Source organism: Zosterops lateralis, assembly GCF_965231275.1.
Source record: "Zosterops lateralis genome assembly, chromosome: 7".
Classification (NCBI taxonomy): Eukaryota; Metazoa; Chordata; class Aves; order Passeriformes; family Zosteropidae; genus Zosterops; species Zosterops lateralis.
This window is the reverse complement of record NC_139767.1, coordinates 2,972,802-2,995,540: the sequence shown is the minus strand read 5'-3', so window position 1 is coordinate 2,995,540 and position 22,739 is coordinate 2,972,802. Positions and strand designations below refer to the sequence as shown.

General features: G+C 44.7%; 1 protein-coding gene across 1 annotated transcript in view; it reads right to left on the bottom strand.

Annotated features, from left to right (window-relative positions):
* The window catches only part of ABCA12 (ATP binding cassette subfamily A member 12), a gene marked incomplete at both ends in the record, with an annotated part of 77,395 nt that overhangs the window by 44,906 nt on the left and 9,750 nt on the right, over nucleotides 1-22,739 (bottom strand). Inside the window, 10 exons of the mRNA XM_083864847.1 lie at nucleotides 1,313-1,419; nucleotides 2,061-2,176; nucleotides 2,780-6,913; nucleotides 7,042-7,138; nucleotides 8,246-8,358; nucleotides 11,184-11,362; nucleotides 12,171-12,356; nucleotides 13,092-13,201; nucleotides 14,237-14,325; nucleotides 16,558-16,705. Coding sequence (XP_083720973.1) covers nucleotides 1,313-1,419; nucleotides 2,061-2,176; nucleotides 2,780-6,913; nucleotides 7,042-7,138; nucleotides 8,246-8,358; nucleotides 11,184-11,362; nucleotides 12,171-12,356; nucleotides 13,092-13,201; nucleotides 14,237-14,325; nucleotides 16,558-16,705 — 5,279 coding nt within the window. The remainder of the gene's footprint in view (nucleotides 1-1,312; nucleotides 1,420-2,060; nucleotides 2,177-2,779; nucleotides 6,914-7,041; nucleotides 7,139-8,245; nucleotides 8,359-11,183; nucleotides 11,363-12,170; nucleotides 12,357-13,091; nucleotides 13,202-14,236; nucleotides 14,326-16,557; nucleotides 16,706-22,739) is intronic.

Genomic DNA, 22,739 nt, shown 5'->3' with positions numbered 1-22,739 from the left:
AAATATATATATATATTTAGATCATCCAAAAGGTCTCCAATAGAACAGCTTGTGACAGTCATTGTGTGAGCTTCTGGCAGACCTGGCTGGATCTAATAAACCTTGAAAGCCTTAATATGTCATTTCCCCTGCTCAACACACATAGACAGCAATACTCCATTGGACTTGCCTGTTTACTAATTAATCTTCTCAGAGACCAAATAAATCTACCTTGCACAACAGGTTTAGCCTTTCAGATACCACCTGGTCATTTACTGCAGCACAGGAAAGAGACTTGGCTAGAAGTCAGAGCTTCCTCATCTGCCAACCCGTGTAAAATTACAGTCCTTTGCTATTATGGGCTTCCCTCTTGTCTGACATCATTATTTACATTATCAGGCTCTTATGGGAAGAATTATTTTCAGGTTTATGCCTTTAAGTGCCTGTCACATTGAGGCTCATCATATTATTGTTACAGATGTATTACACAGCAACAACATTGCATACTGCTGTATTTTTTTAAAAGGACTTTTAACTGCTATTTCTCATAGGGAGCAATAGACTAAAGTGCATGCATGCTGTTAATGCAGTCATGAATGCATGGGCTAAGGAGCATTTTATTCAAATAAGGCATTGCCAAACCCAAAGCTGGTGAGGGAACTCCATGAATCAATACTGGTGCCTAATCTCAGAAGCCATTCTGCTGTTGTGAGACATGTGGGGCCAGAGGAGCATGTGGGGACTTGACTCCAGCCACACTGCTGTTGGTAGAGCTCCTCAGGCACAGCAGTAACCCAGTTAGTCATGCTCCTAACTGCCAATTAGGAGTGCACAGTTCCACAGATTTTCAGCAGGGCAGAGGCATCTAATCCCTATCTGTGCCCTACCTCCTCCTCAGGTGAAGATGAGGCATTCCAGAATAATCTCAGCTCTGCAAGGTGCTTCAGTAAGTCTCAATACACTGAACTTTAAAACTAGTGGTGCACTGAGGAGTATGCTGCCACTGGCCATCTTTGCAGTGCTCATCCTTCTGGGACAGCTGGTGGAAAACAGAGTCACCCTATCCAGCATATGTGAGGACAGGAACACCTCTACCTTCTCTGAAAAATAGGTGTACACTCGGTAGGGACAGATAAAAGAACAAGATCCTCAACCCAGTTTACAGGTGACCTTCAAATACAGGCAGCAGGCAGAACACAGAGTTTCAGCCCTAGTTTTTATCAGCTGTTCTCTTAAGAAAACTTTTTTCCATATTCTGCTTTTCAGAACCACCATTGCACATTCATGTATCACTGCGGGATGTCCTTCAAGTCAGTATTTTAAGCAGACTCACTTTTAGCTTCAGGAGCTCTGGTATGGATGAATATTTCTCAGAGGTATTATTTTGCATAAAAGAGTTCTTTCTCAGATCAGTTTGCTTCAAAAGCAGTGTGATGTTTTCTGTGCAGGGAAAAAAAAAAAACAACAACAGTTACTCCAGACAAAAACGCCAGAAACTTCACAGATGGGAATATCAGCACTTTTATTCTGAGGCCAACTGAGCATTGCTACTTTCACCAAACTCCCATGGCTGAGGACCTCTGAAATGACAGAGCAAGGCCTAAATTGTAATCTAGGTTATAATGGACTGAGTTCAAGTAGGTGCTCAGTTCCTAGTGAAATCCACCCCATCCTGGTAGCAATGCACAGGTAAAACCTCTCAGGTGTTGCAATGAGCACAAATGATGAGTATCTATGTGAAATACCATGTTAACTCTCAGAAATAACTGCTGTCGTATTACAGCTACATAAAGCTGTGAAGGGAAAGAGATTTCTATTTGTAAGATTGCTTTGTCTGCGTGTCAGCAACCTGTCATCACACCGAGGAGAGGAGATGTGCCTTCTGGAGAGACTGGCATGGAAACTTACAATCACAATGTGACATAATTCAAACAAAACCTCAGTCTGGCTTCCCCACATCTCACAGCTCCAGTTAATTGCCAGCAGATAAAACCATGTAGCACCAGTCCTTCCATTAGAGAAAACACAGGCAGGACACGTTCCAGCTGAGGCCCCCTGAGCATTAATGAAATCATGATCACCTGTCAATTCCCCGTCTTCAGCTTCGGCAGCATTTATTAAACACATCAGGTAAGGGTTATAGCTGCTATTCGCTGTCACCTGCAAGATGGTGTTTTGAAATTCTAAAAACAGAAATCTGAAAAATAAGATAGGAATTTAAATCAGCTTCTCCTTCAAAAACAAGGTATGTATTAGTGAGCAACCTGTCAGCTGTGGATGCTGTTCCTCAGCAGAGTAAATAAGAATTCCAGATGAAAGCCATCTCTCCTAAGTGGGTACCCTCCCTGCTTTACTCCATCAGTTCTTTTTGCTGTTATTTCCCAAAGCTGTCATTCACTCTCAAAATAAGAAAACACACTTGAAAAGTTCACATCTATGTGATGGATGCATTATATAGGAACACCTAAGGGAGGCTGAGGATCAAAAATTAGAGTGTCATCCCACAAAGGAAGGTTTTACACAGAGCCTACCACTGGTGGTAAGACTCCTTCAGGACTCTGTTCATTGATATGTGCCAACACATAAAATTTTTTCTAAGTCTGACTTTTAGCTGTATATTCAGCTCAAGGAGAAGTTTGTTCTTCTTCACTTTGACCAACATTAGACCTTGTGTCCTAAATGACAGTGATTGCAGGCTTAGGTTGTTCCACTGGAAGAAAATTCCATACTTCTCATGCTGAGATGAGAATGGTGGTCACAACCCATCCATGGAATTCCAATACCCAGAAGCCAAACTCACCGTGTGATCAAGCTGGTTGGGGACAGAGTCTGGTCACTCAGAGTCCAAGGCAGGGTCTTGTTGAAAAGGGTTTCTGCCACAACACTGAAGTGATGAGCAACGATATCAATCACATTGTCAAAACTGGTTTTGTTGGAGGGAAAAGCTGAGCTGGAATTTATATTGAATTCATTTAGCAGGCCAGAGATGTTCAGCCCCTCGAGAATGTACAGGGTGGCTTCTGTGATTTCTAGAGGTGACAGATTGCTGGCAGAGTCACTTGCCACTGCTTCCAACAGCCTTGCAAGGGAAGCTCCTTCAGCTGAATCCTTTTTGGTGCTGAGGAAGCTCTCAAACACATCCCAGACCCTTGTGTAATAACTGCCTTCAGTGAGGTTGAAGGCACCCTGGAGCCTCTGCAGCAGGTTGTGGAGCTCATCCTGTGCCACACTGGAGAGCAGGATCAGGTTATTCCAGCCTGTTGCACTGTCAGGCAAATTCAGGGACCTCAGCAGTGTCTCATTCAGCAGGGCAGGAAGGAGCACCTCCAAAAGCTGGGATGGGGACACATCACCCACAGCCTGGGCTGGGATGGGGCACGAGGCATCACCCTGCACCAGCCCCTCTGTGGCTGCGCTCAGAGCTCTCACCTTCTCCTGCAGCCAGGAGTTTCCCTGCTCAGAGACAAGGTTTAACTTGGAAAGGAAACTCAGAGAAAAGTTCAGAGCTTGGGTGAGGCACGACAGCTCCTTGAAAAAACCCTCCCTGCTGCTGTTGTAGGCAGCAGCAAACTCTGGGGATAGTTTCAGGTTGGTTATGGCCAGCTGGAACACCCTGCTAAAGGTGTCATTGCTCCCTGCCCCACCCTCCACATCCAAGGAATCCAAGAGGGGCTTGCAGGGGCTCCTGGCTGAGGACTCCCTTAGAGTGGCATTTTCAAACAGCACCTCAAGGGCTACATCAAGCAGATCTTCAAAGGAGCAGTTCTGGAGTGTCCTGTAGCCATTGCTGCTGTTGCTCTCAAGGAAAGGATCCAAGGCTAACCGCAAGAACTCCCAAATTTTTGTCTGTAATGAGATGTTGTGCTGTGAGGGAGACTGGTTGAACTCCTTAAGCAGCAAATGTGAGAAATTGTAGACAACATCTATTTTTTCCTCAAAAGTTTTGTTTAAGTTGGTGTCGTGAAGAACTTTTATTCCGGCTCTCCACACTTCCATCAGTCTCTGGATGTAGTTACTATAAGAATCAAGTAACAGGCTGATAGACTCAAGCTCACTGATGTTATACCTTTCCTGCAAACCTTTCAAAGTTAAGATACCCTTCTGCATGGCCTGCAAGTACATGGAGATGTTGGTTCCTGTGGAGTCCTCTTCATCATACAGCTCAAAGATGGAGGATGCAAAGTCTAGCAGCTGCTTCAGTTCCTCACTGAAAGGAAGACTGGAGTCCTTTTCCATCATATTTAGTAGACTTTCCAGCATGTCTAACAGTGACTGGGCAGTGAGACTGTCTGTACTATTCCAGTTCAATGACAGGAGACTTTCAGCAATGTTCCAAAAAGCACCAAGTTCATTTTCCTGCCTCTCAGGAGGGAGTTTCTGCATCAGCTCAGACAAAGAAGAGATCAGCAGATAATGATCACTAGTATTCACCTTTGCCATGGCACCAAGAAGCTGCTCAAGGGACAAAAGGTGTTCTGCAAAATTTTCAGAAGTTCCAGGGGTCAACAAGAAGCCAGAAAATAATGATGACAGTTTTTCATTTGTGCCGAGATAATTTTCAATGTCTTCAAGCGAGATTGCATCGAGTGCAATCATTTTGATAACCTCCCATGCATTCTCTGTATTAAAATGAGTCCTCTTTAAAATTATCTCATTCCAGATCACTGCAGCCATAGTCAGAATATCTTCATTTTCTTTTCCATAGGGATTAGAGTAGAACAATCCTTCACCACCCCCTTCATACAGAGGAAGTATTTCTTGAAATACTCTTTCCAACTCCAGCGTGCTGTCTGGGGCAGAAGTTGAACTGAAAAAGAGTTTTAATGAACTATACAAATCACTCAGATCTGAGTCTTTAATTGCTTCAGTAGAATTATGAAAGATCTGATGCACCAATGCTTTTCCAGGAGCCACCCCAAAGTCCACGAGGATTAGAGCTTTCTTCATCATTTGCAGGAGTTCCACATATTCACCCACTTCTGTCAGGCTCCATTTGGAGGTCAGCAGGCTGCCAGTGGCATGCCACAGCCTGGAGAAGTGTTCCCACTCGGGCTGGCTGGAAGCAGCTCTGCCTACCTGCAGCAGCTCATAGAGACTGCTGTTCCTCATGGGAGCAGGTGGTGACGGATGGGAGAACACAGGCAGCCCACCCCAGTCTGCTGAGCTGCCAGAGGAATTCAGGGACCTCAGCAGTGTCTCATTCAGCAGGGCAGGAAGGAGCACCTCCAAAAGCTGGGATGGGGACACATCACCCACAGCCTGGGCTGGGATGGGGCACGAGGCATCACCCTGCACCAGCCCCTCTGTGGCTGCGCTCAGAGCTCTCACCTTCTCCTGCAGCCAGGAGTTTCCCTGCTCAGAGACAAGGTTTAACTTGGAAAGGAAACTCAGAGAAAAGTTCAGAGCTTGGGTGAGGCACGACAGCTCCTTGAAAAAGCCCTCCCTGCTGCTGTTGTAGGCAGCAGCAAACTCTGGGGATAGTTTCAGGTTGGTTATGGCCAGCTGGAACACCCTGCTAAAGGTGTCATTGCTCCCTGTCCCACCCTCCACATCCAAGGAATCCAAGAGGGGCTTGCAGGGGCTCCTGGCTGAGGACTCCCTTAGAGTGGCATTTTCAAACAGCACCTCAAGGGCTACATCAAGCAGATCTTCAAAGGAGCAGTTCTGGAGTGTCCTGTAGCCATTGCTGCTGCTGCTCTCAAGGAAAGGATCCAAGGCTAAATGAAGAAACTCCCAAATTTTTGCCTGCTGTGAGGGAGACTGGCTGAACTCCTGTAGTAGAAGATGTGTTAAATTATAGATGGGGTTAATTGTGTCTTTGCTGGAACCTTCATTGGCAGTTGTATAATGAAGGATTTTCATTCCTGTTCTCAGAAGTTCAGACAAGCCCTCGAAGGTTTTATTGTTAAAATTAAAGAAAAGATCTATAGATTTTAATGTACTGACATTATAATTCAGCTGTAAGTCTTTCAATACGTACAATGTCTTTTGGATGGCTTGAGTGACTTGTGAGATATTGGCTACTCCAGAGCTTTCCCCAAACTCTTTAAACATGGCTGTTATAAATTCTGACAGCTGATCCAGTTCTTCACTGAAGACACCACTTGATTTATTATCATTCAGCTTTTGCAAATGGCTGTTTAACACCTCCAAAAACTGCCCATAGGCGATGATGGCTGAGTTATTCCACTTCATGGATCTTAGCTTCTCCCCAGTGCGCCAGTAGACGTTCAACTCATCCCACCAGGCCTCACCCATGGACTTCTCCACAGCCCTCATCAGCTCAAACACAGGCAGCAGGAGGTACTGATAACCTACACTTGTGCCTGTCATTCTAAAAAACATCCTCTGGAGAGCTAGGAGCTGCTCTGGGAAGTTTCTGTAGGACTCAGGCTCAAGCAGATCATCAGAAAACACAGATGGGATTTCTTGCATTCCATTCAAACGGTCTCTGAGACCTTCCAGAAGTGATGGCATGCTTGCGGAGAGCAACATTTTGAGAGTAGCCTTAGTTTGCAATGTACTAAAATTAGAATTATTTGGGAGAGCTGGATTCCAAAGGATTGTAGCTAATTTTAAAGCCCTCTTAATTTCTTTCCACTGGGTCATTGTATTGAAAATGGAAGTCCCATTAAAGTCACTCTGTAATTGCAGTGATGTGAAGTTATAGATTTCATCAATTATTTCCTTATTATATGGTTCCTTTAATTTATAATCATGGTGTGGATTCATTCCCAGATCAAGAAATGCATACAATTTCTGTAATGTTTCATTCTTCAAATTTCTGAATAGATTTAAGCTTTTAAATTCACTTCTATTCATTTTTTCCTCAAAGCCTTTTAGACGATGTAGATGCTTTTGTATGGCTTCTAAATCATCTGAATTAATGGACCTCTTGGAGTGCTTTCCACCAATCTCTGGTGACTGTATTTTTCTGGAGGGGAACAAAGAAGTGTTTTAGTGAATATGAAATCAATGCAAGTGGAAATGTAAGGTGATTTAGAGCAAAGATCATAGATCTGAATTGCACTGTTAGTAATATCCCTTTAGCTAATGTCTCACCTTAGAACTTCCTCCAATTCAGATACTAAAGCGTGATTGTCTTTCCAGTGAACAAAGGAATTACAAATAGCTCTGGTCACCCAACTTCTTTCTTTATCTGCAACAAAAATGTGAAGTAAAGATGCATTAGTAAAAATGTATCAGTAAAGATCATGTAATTCTGGAACCTGAGAAGAGTTATAATGGCAAATCTCTCCAGGATAATATGCACCTAAGAAGTTAGGTTCCTACCACAAGCCACAATATCCTGGTTACAAATCTGAGTGTTCTTTTGGGGTGTAACTCTTCCTGGCCTTTCAAGGGAAGTGAGGATGCTGCCTGCCATCCTAGAAATGACTTTCCGTGCTGGAATCATTCAGGAACAATTCAATGCTCCTGTGATCTGGATGCTAACAGAGGTCTCCTCCTGCTTTAGGGGCACTTTGCTGTTAGTAATGCAGGGTAAGGTGGTCAAGTATTTATTATGGTTTCTTTCCCTTCATTCAGGGTTGCTTTTTTACTGCTCACACATAAGCTCTGTCTGCAGCATCATTTATGTCTCCCACAGCCATTTGCACTCACCTTGATATCCCCATGTGTCCACACCTCTCACCAGCTACTTTTCCATGATTTCCCTGCTTGCACACCTCATCTTTCTTCTTACCCACTTCAACTTCTATAATCTCCACTAAACCAGTAGAGAAGGGACAGCAATCCCCACCTGGCCCTTGTAGCATTTAGTTGCTGTTCCTTTCCCTTGCCTGTCCACAGATCCCCTGTTAGAGGGGAATATCCAGGACTGTCTCTGCTGGAAGGGACAGAGGTTTAAAGGAATGGCTCATCTGGATGTAAACAGCTCATTGTTCAGCCCAGCCCCAGCCCCTGCCTTGATACACCAAGCTGAGTTTGACAGAGTCCACAACCAAAGGCAGATTTTGACATCACTCCCCCAAAAAAGCAAATCAAGGTAAAACATTACTGCTCCCCATTTCCACTGAGGCTATAAACTCGTGTTAATGCATTGTCTACTGACCAACCCGAGCCTTTTTACTTTTCCAGTTGAAATGGGGCATTTTACTCGCATTTGTAAAAAGCTGAAGGAAGAATCCATTATGCTGAGCCCCAAACAGTGTGCCATCTGTATGGTTACTTATTAGCCTGCAGTTTGTTTCTCCTCAGCACCACAGGTTTTCAGCAGAGATATGACTCAGTGGAGGAGTCTTACCTTGCTCCAAGCAGTTCAGGGAATGTGGAGAATCTGTAACCTCATTCTGCACAGTTTTGGATCTATCATCACTCGCAAGAGATGCAGAGACATTCTGAGCTGCCAGCACAACACTGAAGGAGGGGGAAAATAAATTGTGGTTACAGGTTTGTGAGAAGAGATAAAACAAATGTTCTAATAGGAAACAGCTGGAGTACAGCCTATCATTCTTAAAGTGTCTTACAGACAAGACACCACCCAAACACGTGTGGCACTCATTAGGTGCACTTTTTCAGACAGTTATCTAAAATCTACAGGCCACTAAAATCCAGCCAGCAGGTCTCAGAAAACACCCAGGTGACACACCAGCCACATGATTCACTGCTGCAGGGGAATTTCCTCTTAAAAACCCCAAGAACCAAGGAGACAAGGCTCCAGGGAGAGCAGGGATCCCAGGGGGAAAAACATCTGTGTAAGGAAGAAGCAATCACAAATAACTGTCGCCATTTCCAATTCTCCTTCTGTCCTTTTTTTATGCTGTAATAGCTGGGCTGACAGAGAAGCAAGGAATGTTTCTCAGTCTTAGGAGGGAGCAAGCTGATACTCAGGCATATTGTATCACAAGAGCAACTCATTTAAAGACTGCCTGCTCAGGTGTGCAGGTTACTGGAAACTTCACTGATTATTAGTCCCTTTTTCTTCTCCTATATGAAGAGCAGCCTTCACTGTAGGTGTGGGGTCACTGAAATGCACCATCTCTCTCCCACCTGCCTGAAGATCTGCAGGTGAGACACAAAGAACCTGGCTGGGCTGATCTCAGTGGCACGAATAAATACATACTGATCTGTGGGAACAGGCTGCTACTGAGAACAGAGCACCGGGGATCTCTTCTCTCCTGATTTAACATAATGTCTCCATGCAGGCTTCGTGGGCTTGGTGCTTATCATTTTCATTCTGCAGATGTGCTTGTAAGAGTCTTAGAGGGGAAGGAACTCAGTTATAAATTACATATTTAGCTGAGCAGTGGCAGAGCCAAGGAGGAGGCAGGCACAGCCTTGCCAAAAACGGATGTGTATCACGCAGATCAGAAGGCAGCAAACATGGAAACAAGTGTTGTTGCTGCCCTTTTATTTCAGTCTTGCAGGGCTTCTGCAGACTTTGGCTGTGAAGAAAAAGCTCAGCTTATGTGCTTAGCTGAAAAACTATCTTACAGCAACAAACAGGAACATTTGTAAAATCAGTCTGCAAAACACGTTTTTGTGAGTAATAAAATTTGCTGCTAAACTTTCTATAGGATTCATGACTTGGAAGTTACTGTTTCACACTGGTGGTGTTTATCACTTGGTTCATACAGATGCCACAATGAGCAAAAGTTCTTTGCTTCTATACCTTCATATTTCTACCACAAAAAAAGAATTCCCTGTACAGCACTTCTTTAGGAGTTCAGTCCTGCCTGAGTAAGAGACGTGGCCAGGCTGGCTAAGATGTGCTTTTGTAAGCATCATTAAAAGTACTATTTGTGCAATCTCTTTGCAATAACTCTTTACTCATGCATTTACAGTGCCAGATGCCAGGCATAAAAGCACTGCACAGTTCTGGTGATGAAATTCTATGTGCCTCTTTGTCGTGCCTATGATAACTTGGCCCAGCTCTGCAGCTGTAGAGCAAAGCAGAGCAGCACAGTAAATATTAATTCTCCCTGGGCACCCCAACAGGGCTGGTTCTCAGGCTGGGCTCTGCAAGCCAGTAAATGCAAACAAATGTAATAACCCTGTGACTGAAACAGCAGCATGAACAAAATGCTTCTGAACAAAATTACAATTCTTGCCACACTGCTGCTGACTCCTTTAAGGGTAAGGGCATTACAGCTTACACTTGAGTCTCACAATGCAGCATGGAAAATTACCTTGATATTAAATGTACAGGTTTTTAAGTGCCTCGGCAACACACCAGTGATCAAAAGTGAGTCCCTCTAAGCCTGGGTGCAATAAAGTGGCAAAGCTTCTACAACTTCTTTTGACATCTTAACCCAACTGCTCATGTATGCAGGATAAAAACAAAAAGCAGTTCTGGAGACACTCAGTTTCTTGGTGTCCTCCATGTACTGTAACAACTAGACTGTTCAGAATATTTTGTAGCAGAGTCAGTCAGTCACACATCCAGAAGATGACTTGGAACAGAGCCCCTAATCATGAGTAATTCAGGTCTTCTGGAGATCAGGGAGAGTTTAGCCAAACTACAGCCCAGGAAAGGGATTTCAAGAGTAACCCTATTTTAGAAAATTGTATTGTCCTAGGTGCAAACTGCATCAAATATTTCAGTACAGTTAAATAATGCAGTTAAGCCAGCTCTGTTTTCCATATAACCACTGAGCAAGTGCATAACTGGCACTTTCTTCTTCAAGTCAGACATGTTAGAGCCCATACAGTAGAAAACCAGGCTCCCTCTGTTCTCTGCTTTCATGGGACCAGTCTTGAAAGATTAAACCAGCAGTAGATTAGGTAATCAATTTTTAAAAACAACAGTATGGCTCCCCTACAAGTGCATGAGGTGTTCCAAAGCAACCTGAAGTTGGCTCTGTGCTTTTCTGGAAAGGAGCAGCCAGCTGCTTTCTTTATCCAGCCAGGAAGGTTTTTCTTCCACAAAAGGCAGTGGCTGTGACTCACCAGCTTTGCTATCTGCACAAGGGCATGACAGTGCCTCTAAGCAAGCTGGGAGAAAACTCAAGAGTTTATATCAAGTTCCCATTAAAAGAATGACACAAGAGCCACTGAAAAACAACACACTGCTCCCAGCCCACAGACACCTTTAGAGATGCATTAGCACGGAGCTGCATCATTCCCCAAACAAATGCTTTTAAGGTAACACCTTTCTTTCAAGAGAAGAGGTGATGTCCTTAGAGGTCAGTACACAAACCCACCAGCTTTCAGTGCTTCTCCTGCCATTTTATCTCTTTTACCTGCTTGGATCCTGAAGGAAATCAATTATGTCTGGCAGTTGCATGTTGTCCTGAAACACATCTGGGGCCAGCAGAAGCAGGTGCCACAGGGAGGTGTCATTCTGCACTTGGGAGACAAGTGTCAGAAACGAGACCATTTCATTCACAAAGGTCTCCTGGTACTGTGGGTTGTGCTGCACCTTAACAAATAAAAAGGTAAGAAATTGTTTAAGAACCAGAAGAAATTATTTAATAACCGGAAAACTTGCTGCTGCGGGGGGGTCCTGTTATGTTTTTCAGCTGGCACTGCACTTGCATGCAAGTCTGCAAACAATACATTCAAAGGACAGGCAATAACTGAGAGTGTGACTGTGTTTTACCTTCACACTCCAGGTTGTACAATAAATTCTCTGTTCAGACAAGCCCTACAATTCACAATGTCTTAAATTGTCCAAAGACTAGGAATACAAGAAAATTAATATCAATCCTAACCTTGGGAAAAAAAAAAAAAAAAAAAAAAAAAAGGCTTTATCTTCAAAGGATTAATTTGCTTTAATTATATTGCTTTCCCAAAGACAAGTACTGCTTCAATCATGAATTGTTGGATCAGATGCAGGAGTCACTGGATGAAGTTATACTGCTGAGGTAATACACAATTAAATTTATTGCCTTCCCAAGGTTCAAACATTCCTATTTACACCACATCCTCACACTGTTCTATTGACCTATCACTGCAGCAGGGCAAACAGGAGTGGTGAGAACCCTTAGTGGCCGTGAGCTGATGGCTGGATTACCCTTGGCTTTCCAAGCCATGAATTCATCTTGGAGATCTTTGGGCTAACCCCATGTACCAGAATTCACTCACTGTGAATTCTCACTGTGCCCTACTCACACTGAGGTTACAGAGATGAGCAGCTCCTGCCCATGAGGGGCCGTGTTGTAGCTCTGACCTGTGTGAACTGCCACAGCTCCCAGCTGCAGTCCCCAGGGAAGGTCCCAGGCACCCACCTGGGAGAGCTGGGTCCTGAACTCCCTGGCAAAGGACTCCAGAAGGGAGGAGTTGGTGAAGCAGAAGGTGTGGTGGATGCTGGCTGCCATGCTCCCTCCCGTGGCGCCGGGGTGTGCCAGGTACCGCGACAACACCTGGCACAGCAGGGCCCTGAGGTTCCCCGCAGTGGAGTACTGGGGCTGCTCCTGAAACAACAACAAAACATCCAGGGTAGCTGTGAAGCAACATTGTATTTGGGACGGTTCTAAATGTGGTGATGAGAGGTTTTTTTAAGGGAGAGCAGTAGGGTCTGAAAAGCTTTGTGGTTACAACACTTACAGGCAGCCAGAATTCTAACAGCTGAGCAACGACACTAAAACCCCTCTAATTTCACATCTCTACAAATAGAAATGTATCTGTAAGTGTTTGTAGGCCTTGACACCAAAACCCCAAAGCAGTGTCTATTACATTGTAACAATTTTCTATTACAAAGGAATAGATTCTATAAATGTTAAATACCTACACAATAAACACACAGTGCTCTGATGCCCCTGCAGGACTATTGGAGCAAATAAATACTTGAATGTCAAAGCTTGTGATATCATATCTTTAATTTCATAAGGAAGACAATATATTGCAAATATCTTAACTCATAGGTTTTGAACAAAGTATCTCAGGGTGTTTATTGCGTGTGACAGTATTTTGTATTTCATGGTCTCATGTCTCAAGGTTTGCCTGGTTTCTGCCTGGAGAATAAAAATTTCACCACAAAGCTTAAAAATCCACCCACAAGCACGGTGTTAACAAAATAAAGCTCATTCACATAATAGGGGAGATCCTAAAGCAATAAAAGATGGGTGTTGGTACTTTGAGCTTCTAATTCTTTAAATATGAGGAAACACAAATGTTCCCACTCAGCTATTATGCAAATACAGACTTACCTGCCCAAAACTGAGGATCTTGTTGAACATGTGGGTGCTGGAAGTCAAGTTGGATGGTGATGAAATATTCTGAAGGGTTTTCTCTCCATGAGATACCAAATCCCCAAATGCTGTAATAACAGTTTGAAATACTGTCTTTTACTTATGTCTTTTAAAACCTCATTGGTACATAAAACCAGGACCTACAGCTACCTACAGCTTTGGGTGCATTATCAATCTGTTCCCAAAAGTACAGCCAATGGCATCCTGTAAGTACTTTAGGGTTTTTTCTGATATAATTAAATACTCAATGACACTGTAACTTATTATATGGGGCCAAGACCTACCATTTAAATTTTTTTTTTAATAATAAAATGTAGAACTAAGTTCCTCGCTGACCATCAACATGAGTCAATAGTTCCCATAACAGTTCATTGATTTACTTTTCCCCTCCCCACGCCTCTGCACTTGGTCCCTTTTGCATTCTGCCTTTTTCTGTCTGCGCACCACGGAGGGTGCTGGCAGGAATGCTAATTGGAACAGTGAATGGCTGGAGCAGAGCAGGCAAATGCAAATCTGTAATCATTCATTTCATCGTGAGCTCCCTGCAGAAAGGACTATCCATCACGATGGCTTGCAGATTGTACCAGCCATTACCATCAATAAATAATAATTGTAAAGATTTTATGGAAACTTTCAGACCGAAGGTTCCTTCAGGAAAGAGAATCACATCAGAGGAGAAGATCACCAACAATAAATATCCACTCTGGCACAAAAGACAACTTATTTGCTGGATAACTGTGGATAAAAACCCACTTGAAAAACCATCATAAGCTGTTTATGGAGAATTTGTGGGTAGTAAAAGGGCAATATTCCATAAATAGCCAGGCCTCTAATTAATGTCCAGTCAATCTGTGATCTTGCATTTCTCCTGTGAAGCGCAGCCATTTAATCCTGGTTTCTTGGCCAAATTCCAAAGCCTTCCCTACAGGCAGTTACTTGTACTTGTTCCCAAGAATTTACACTAATGTCATGGCCATGGTCATGTGCCTCTATGAAACACATAAATCATTTCAGCAGTGCTCTGAGAATTGCAGCTCTGTCCAGAGATCTTCAAAATATCAGTCGTCAAAGAGCAGAACTTTCCAGAGCAGTGAGTAACCTACCCAGTGAAGCATTCCTGCTTTCGGGAACCTCTGCACTCCATGGTGATGGCTGCCTGTCCTTGGCTACATTGGATGAGCTCTTGAGCTTGCTGGAAGAAAGAAGAAAAGAAGAAAAAAGGAAAAAAAGAAGAGACACTTGTAACAACTGCCAGAATTTCTTATAATTAACTTACTGCCTTAACTCAGAATGTGTCTATGGCTGGATTTCATGGCAGGTGTGCCAAAATCTGGGTGATACAAAAGGCTGGTTCTTTCTGGAGGCCTCCTGGCACGTATCTTGGGGAAGCAAAATACAGAACTCCATGGCTATAAAGTGCATGACCTTACCAAGAAATCCTTCCAGACAACAGGACCTTACTCATCCTTCCCAAACATTCCACTACAGGAGAAAAGGGTGGAAGGAGTCGTTGCTCAGCTTGGTTTCTGGACTTGGTTCCCTTTTATTAAGGGAAATTTCAGGCAACCATACCATGCACACCTTGGTAAATGCCTCTAAGGAACAGAATCAAAGGTGAGAATCTTGCCCATTTCTCTGCTGACCTCTGGTTATACATAGTCTTAGGGCAAGTTACAAAACAATTGAACAGGAGCTTCAGTGAATTGCACAATGGGAGAGGAGAACACCAGCCTGGATTAGCTGAATATTACAAAACAATATATCCAGGTAGTGAAGGGCCACAGCTCAAACACTTTGTGACAAACTCACCAATGGGGATCCTGCACCTGAGGCAGAGCTGAACCTATATGGAGCTTTCCCCTTCCCAAGGAATCTTTTCCTGAGGTTTCAGACTCTGTTGCATCCTGCTAGTTTTGCTGTGGCTACTTATTAGTTGGTGTTTTTTCCTTGTAGACCACACCAAGGCTGACACTGACCCTACAAGGGTAGGTATGGCCACATATCCATAATGATACTTCCCACAGACAACCTCGAGCATCAAGAGTGGTCAAGATGCTTGTTAATGACTCATGTTCTTGATATAAAATTTGGCCAAGTCCCTTGATTTTCATTTGGCAGGAAAAACCACTTATTTCCTAAACAGCTTTTCAGAAACCAAAAGCAGAAAGCCAGGAGGATTTGTAGCTATTGAAACCCATGGAAGACCTCCAGCTTTGGCAATAGAAGCTCCCATTTCTTCATTTCAATACCCCAAATGAACCATTGTTTAACAAGCCCAGGGAAAAACAATGACACTGAGGAACAGAGTTGTGAATCCAGGCATCCAGACTCCACGTGGCTTTGCCTTCCTGCCTCTCTTCTGCTGCATGAACTTGAATTTGATTAGGATTCATCTTGTGCAACTTGCCCACATCCTTAGTCATCCTTCCCACCTCTGACCCCTGACTTGGCCTGGGAAATTACTCCCTCTGCATTAAGGAGGATCATAAGGGAGCCACCAACCCCAGCATTTCCTGATGTGCCCTCTGGTGGGGCCCATTTTAGCTCTTCAAACTCTCAAGCTCTGGCCAAGGGGGATTTTGAGACTCTGACTATGGAGCAGCCTCTCACCTGAAAGCAAAGATGAGTAACCAGGGCCATTGTGAGATGCCCAGATTTTTAGCTCTCCATGAACCAGCCAGGCTGTTCCCCAGGGGTGTGTCAGAACTGGGAAGCAAGACGTAGAGACCCCCCTGGCTGGCACATATCAAAGCAAATGCTACTTGACTTCAACTGGAACATCAAGAAATTGAAATGGTCCCACTGAACATTTCCATTTCAGCAAACTGACATTCCAACAGAATATGCCCAGCCAGCTTCATGCTGCAAAAATCTGTGCTTACATGGGCAAAAATAGTTTCTGCATTTTCATGTGTTTCCCAACACATCTGATGGCCTGCAGAGAGGACACCCATTCTGGCACCTCGAGGACCTGCTCAAAGAGCAGGTGCTCCAGAATTAACATCCAAACTTCCAGCCAAGGCATCCTGAACTGATCCCTCTCAGTGGCAGATCAGCATCCTGGGCTGCTCTAGGGGCAAGTCCTATCACTGACCTGACCCACAGTCATGCAAAAAAAAGTTCCTTTGCTTTGATCCGGGTGAGCTGAAGAGTTTTTCTCAGGCAGCACAATTCCCTTCAGTAGAAGATTCAAGCCTGAATCAGTGGACACATTCCTGAGAGCTGTCCCTAATGTGATTATTTCTGATCAGTTGCAGCTGATATTCTCTTTTCTAAGTGCCAGATGTGTTAAAAGAGGTAGGTGAAGTATATCTGTTGTGGACAAACTTGTACATACACACAGACATGCATGGATGCTCCCTCCCCCTCAAAACTGGCTTTGTTTTACCCCTGCTAACACCTGGAAATATTGAGATTCCCTTACAGTCTGAGGGATGAGATGTCATTAAGTCTTGGCAGCAGATCCTCTGGTGTGTATGGCGTGCCCTTACACCTGGCATCGGAATCACACAGCACCGTTTGCAGGAACGGGAAGAAGCCTGCACTGGGAAGGTTTCGGGGTGCAAGATAACCTGGAGGAAGAAAGAGAGACAAAATGCCATTATGATGATGAGGACATGCACTTTTTGGCCATGTGTTTCTGTCAGGATGTGCTATTTTCCCTTCCTAAACAACAGGAGAGAGTCTCAGTTTCACTGAGGCTCCTTTCAGTGACTCCACCCTGGCAGCATCATCTGCCAAATGTCACTACAAGCACCTCCTCGACACTGACAAAGCCATCACAGGTTATTTAATCATAGAATGGTTTGGCTTGGAAGAAACCTTGAAGGTTGTCCAGTTCCAGCGTGCCTGCCATGGGCAGGGACACCTCCCACCAGACCCAGTTGCTCAGGGTCCCAGTTAATAGGAAGAAGAGCCAAGCTATTTGTTCATAGGACACCTGCCGATCCTGAAGCAACTGCAGATTTTCCCCCTTCACTCCAAAATCCAAGGACAGGCAAGAAATTACAAAACCCCCCTCGGATTAAGATACCCTAATTCTGCTTTTAAAAAGCAGAGTAAAAGCAGGCACATGGCCAGAGTAATCTGAAGCAGCCATGAGAATATGTTCCCCAAGACTCGTTGGATTGGTTTCTACATAACACCACAATCTTTATTTCCAAGGCAGGCTGTTAAAACAGGGCTTTTACCACAGGAAGGGGCAATGGATCCAGGACCAACAAACATCCTTTGCCTTTTGTGCAGAGCTGCCCCAGGAAGGCAGAGGAGCAATCCATCACCACAACCCCCTGTGCGTCCTCCCAGCTCCGAGCAGCTCCAGCACCATCTGCCTGGTGACCTGGGATGCTGGCAGGCAGTGCTGAGGGATGAGATCTGTGTCCCTGTCTCCCATTTCTCCAGACACAGAGTGGACCTGAACAATGAGACACTGGAGTGTTTTATGTGCCACCTGCCCCGTGCTGCTTGCTGCCAGCCCGCAGAGTTCACGGCTGCTCTTCCTCTCGGAGACAAACGCTCTCATAAATCTCCAAACTCTTTTGCTGGATCACGGCAACATATTATTTAAAATAATCATTTGGAAAATTACCTGGCAAAGGACATTGCTATTATTTCTGCTATGGAAAGGAGCCAGATTTGCTGAAGGCCTGCGGGCAGGTTTGTGGTAATTGATTACCTTGCTCTTTAGTCTTCAAAGATGACCCGAGACTCTCGCTCAGGCACAGCTTTATCTCTCACCCTTCCAACAAGGACACGGTGCTACATTTGTACAACATTTATTCATTATAGCACTGGTCAACCCTCAGATGCTCCCAGAGGGCTTGGCAGGGGTAGGTGGAGCCCACAGCTCTTGGTCTCCTTGATGGAGACTGGATTTTCCTGAGCTTTCCTCAGCACAGTTGGTCACTGCATTTTTGGGTCAGAACACATGAGCTCATGGTTTAGCACGGGAGTTTCTAGTACTTTGGGCAAAACAGCAACCAGCACAGAGGCCTCTGAGACCTGCAGAGGTACAGGCACCTATTTTGATGGTGGTGAGATTCCCCTGTACACCTCAGTGGAGAGTTAGGATAACAAGAGAAAATTAAAGGACATGGATACCTGCCAGAGGAGAAGGCTCCCTGCTGTAGGAAGCTTCCCCCAACAGTCCCTGCATCCCTTGAGCCACCTCAGGAGTTACACCCCTCCTTCCCTCAGGAGTTACACAGCTGGCTGAACCAGTTCCCTGTAACCACAGAGCACCAAGGGCAGCAGAAGAGCTCTCTCATCCCTACAGGCAGAACTTCTGGTGTTGGGGCCACAGGACCAAGCATCCACCACTCTAAAGGTGTGGCAGGGTAATTAATCTGCTGCCCATGAGGGAAACTTTAGAGCAGGGCACTTTAATCTGGAAGCATCCTTGTGTGAATATCCCTGCCGTGTCTGTGGTGTTTGCCCTTTGGGATCACCAATTACAACCCTGCACAGCCTTCTGCACACATGGGCATTTTCCCCTCATCCTCCTTCTGATCTCCCACACCCTCATTCCCACACAGGGCATTGACTTGCACACCAATCCAAAAATGCACACCACACACCTCACAGGATCAGTGTCCCTACCAAAGCGAACTTTCAAAGATGTGGGAAGCCATGAGGCTGGGGATGGAGGGCAGAGCCACAATGATGTGTAGGAGCTCCACCCTTCACTGCCCCCCACATCTGCCAACAACCACATGGCCAGGAGCCAAGCTCTTGTCTCTTAGTAGACCAGGAGCAGATAAAGCTGTGTAACTCCTCAGGATAAAGCTGAATGGGGAACACAAGGATGGATCTGGGGAGCACTGGTCTTCTCCAGAGCATGTGAGAGGTGATTAAGCAAGAAATTCTGATGAATTCAGATCAGAGGAAGACTCTTCCTTGAGGTACAAGTAGCAATAACAAATTCTAGAACTGGACTCAAAGGTGGCACACTTTGAACTAAGTGGGCAATTAAACAACCAGCTGCTCTATCACAAGTGAAGTGCTGAGCATCAGAACACAGTGATGGTATCGGTTCTTTCTTTTCTTTTGAAACAGCAGTCCCAAACATAAAGAGTCAGGAATTTGTGACGTGAAGTTTGGAAGTGCTGCTGCTCCTGGTGGTGGCACAATGCCTGTGAAGACACCATTGGCCCATGAGGTTGAGGCACTCAGTGAGGCTCTGCCAACTCTCAGCAGATGCTGAGCAGTTTGCTGGCAGCTGGATGCAGCCATGGGGCCTGATCCATCCCTGAGTCACGGCAGGTGTGAACCAGTGTCACCCCACAATGCCCTTGGCACAGGAGCAGTGGCAATGCCAGGGAGGGCTCTTCTGGAGGAGTCCTGAGTTCTGACAGCAGTTAGAAAATTAAGGAAGTTTTTTGAGAAAGACCATGATGGAGAAAAATCCAAAATGTCTGGGCCAGATTCCCGTGTGTTGTAAGTTAGACTCATGCTGGTTCTCAGCCCTGCCTCCTGCAAAGGCAGGAATTTACTGATGCCAAGGTGAGTCATGAGATGAATGCTCTCCCTGCTCCATCCTCCCTCCTCCACCCCTTTGCTGGTGGTGAGGAGATGTGACCCTGCAGAGCCCCACGGTCCTGCCCACACAGGTGAATTCCCGCTGCATGGATGGCCAGGGAGGTGCTTCAGGAGACCTCTGTAATCACCTGTCCCTGCCTTGGCTGAGGGTTATCCAGCACACCATTGACACCAGGGCACAATGGAAGCACCATTCAGGAAATGGGACAGAAGAAGAGGTGTCCCTGCTCTGCAGATTTTAAAGGGCAGTTTTTCCACGGCAATGGTTCCCCAATCTGAAGTGTAACAGCCCCACTAGAGACTTCTGCAGTGTTTCTACTGTTGGGAATCCCTTAGTCTTCCACAGGCAGCTCCTTCTCCCACACAAACCTACAGCAATGCTATATCCAAGCCCCAACTTTGTGATCCCACATCACACACTAGAGCAGATCCACAACACATGACAAACTTTTTTTTCTTTTTTTTTTTTCTCTCCTCACTGCCTTTAGCTTTAAACCTCTTAATTTGCTAAAACTACAATTTCCCTTGAAGGATCCCACTACCAGTGCCTATGAGTCAAGGGGGAGAGATCACTGCACCCACTGCTGCCACATGTCTGAGCTGAGAGATCACCCTCTCATACTTCTGCCCAAACTGACACCTCTGCAGCCAAAATCCAAGCCCAGGTCCTGTTAGCAAAGACTGACTTTGGCTCTGCCAGCACCAGAACCCCAAGCACAGAGGCTTTTACTGTGTCTCCTCACAGAGAGTTTTGATTTCCTCTCCCCACAGAGAGAAGGGCTCCAAAACTGAAGGCAAGAGGCATCCCAAGGTGCAGAGGAGGCCAAGGGCTCAGTGCTGCGTGGGCTGGTTCTCCCTGTTTAGTAGCATCTAACCAGGGCAGCCACATCTCCAAGAGCTGGAACGAAACAAGGCATGCAGAGCAGTAACAATAAACATAAGACACCAATTAATGCACGCATGCCACTGGAAATTCTGGCTTTTCCCCATTTGCTCTCATTCAGAATAAAAAAAAAAAGAAAATAAATTTCTCCCATTTTTCTGAATGTTGTAAATTCCAGCACACTTCCCTTCAACATGAGCAAAACATTTTGTTTTCTTCAGGTAAAGGTGCTTGGTATAATAACAATGAGAAATGTCAGGGTGGTTCTAAATGTCATACAAGAGGGATGAAAATTACTATTTCACTATGGTCTATAAGATTAATTGAAATTGATCCAAATGTTTAAACCTAAATGGACCATGTTTCACGTTGCCACATTGATTTTGCTGCTTCCACTGCACTGAGGTTTGTGGCATTTGCATTAGAGCCGAGTCCAGCCATTTGCTGATCCAGCCAGGAATTCAGCAGATCAGAGGCACAGCACCATGAACACATCAGCCCCCAGCTGGGTTTTTCTGGTTTCTACCCACCCCAAGTTTAGTGTCATATCACAACCACTCCTTGGGGCATGAAAAAATTCTCTTGCCTTCAGAATTCACACCCTGTGACACTTCCTATGCTCTAAGTCCTTCCAAAATCCTCCCATAGTCCATTAAAAAAATCCATACAAACCTCAACTCTGCCACTGGTGAATTGGAGGCACTAATGAGCAAATGGCTTCATTAGGAAGTATTGTGTTTAATTGAAAATGCATTCAATCATTGCCAAATCATACGAGGCAACATCATAAAGCTGAGACTTTTCAGCTAGGGAAAAGGTGGCCAAAAAGTGGTTTGATAAAGAAATAAATAAAGTTAGGAATGAGTGATTAAAAGGTGAAAAAACCACCACCCCTCACAACACAGGGACAGCAAAACACAGTGACATCAGGACATTACCAGCAAACAGGACCAAAAGTACCTTTTTGTAACAAATATCAATGTGTTGTAGAACTTACTGCCATGGGATAAAGCAGACATTGATTTCAAAAGAATGAGACAAATTCACAAGAACAGATTTGTCAGCGGTTACTAAATATGATCACTTGGATTAAACCCCTTCAGCTTCTGACTGAAGAAACCTTAAACCCTCCAGGATTTCTGTAGTGGAGAGAACACTCTGTGCTCTGTGTTCCCACACACTCTCTTGAAATCCTCCCTGAGCAGTGGGGGTCTAACCCAGAGCAGCCAAAGACCCTAAACTGTTTATTACCTGTGATCTATATTTATCTCAAGAGTCACAAAAACTTCTAGGGAGAATATTCCCTGCTCTGGTGACCCCCTCCCAACTTTCTATGCCAAATGTTTGGCTGGATTTGTGTACACACAACCTCCTGGCTTCCCTTCTAGTTTTTCTCATTGTCACACAGCATCACTTTAAACTTCATTCCTCTGCTTTTTTCAACAGCCAAAAAGACAAAAGCGCCTGATCCATGATATGACAAAGATCCTGTTCCCCTCAACCACAGGTAACTGCCCATTTCCAGTTTTGTTCACATCTCTTTATCAGTAACAACTTAAGCTGCCTTTTTTTTTTTTTTTTTTTTTTTTTTTTTGTACAAAGCTTTATGCTAATGCCAGGACTTTGAATCTCTCTCCAAAAACTAAACCAAATCATCAAATCTATGGGATGAGATTAATTTTTAAGCAGGGTACTTTTTTACACATGAATACCCAGCTGGCTTAAGCCCTACCTATTAAAAGAGAATATTTAATTGCCCTGGCACTTCTATTGCTGTGACATTTAGTGCATTTTTTTTCCTAATATCTAATTTGACCCTCCCCTGGCATAATTTAAAGGCCGCTTCCTCTCATCTTTTCACTTGAGACATTGCAGAACAGACTGATCCCCACCTCACTACAGCCTCCTTTTGCATCTCCTGATTTTGAAATGAAAGCTCAGCAGGACCCCAGATAAATCCATCCAAGCCACCCCAGACACCCACTGTGGCTGGCTGAGATTCAAAACCTTGCATTTTTTTATCTTTACAGCAACAGGATCCTTGTTTTCTCATCATGTCCTCAGCTGTCTGCCGAGGACAGAGCAATCAAAGCAGCAGACAACTCAGAGCCAGACTCCTCCCTCCCTCTGCGGCCTCCACGGAAGAAACATTTCATTTAATTGCCCAATTCTCCCCCCCGCGAGCA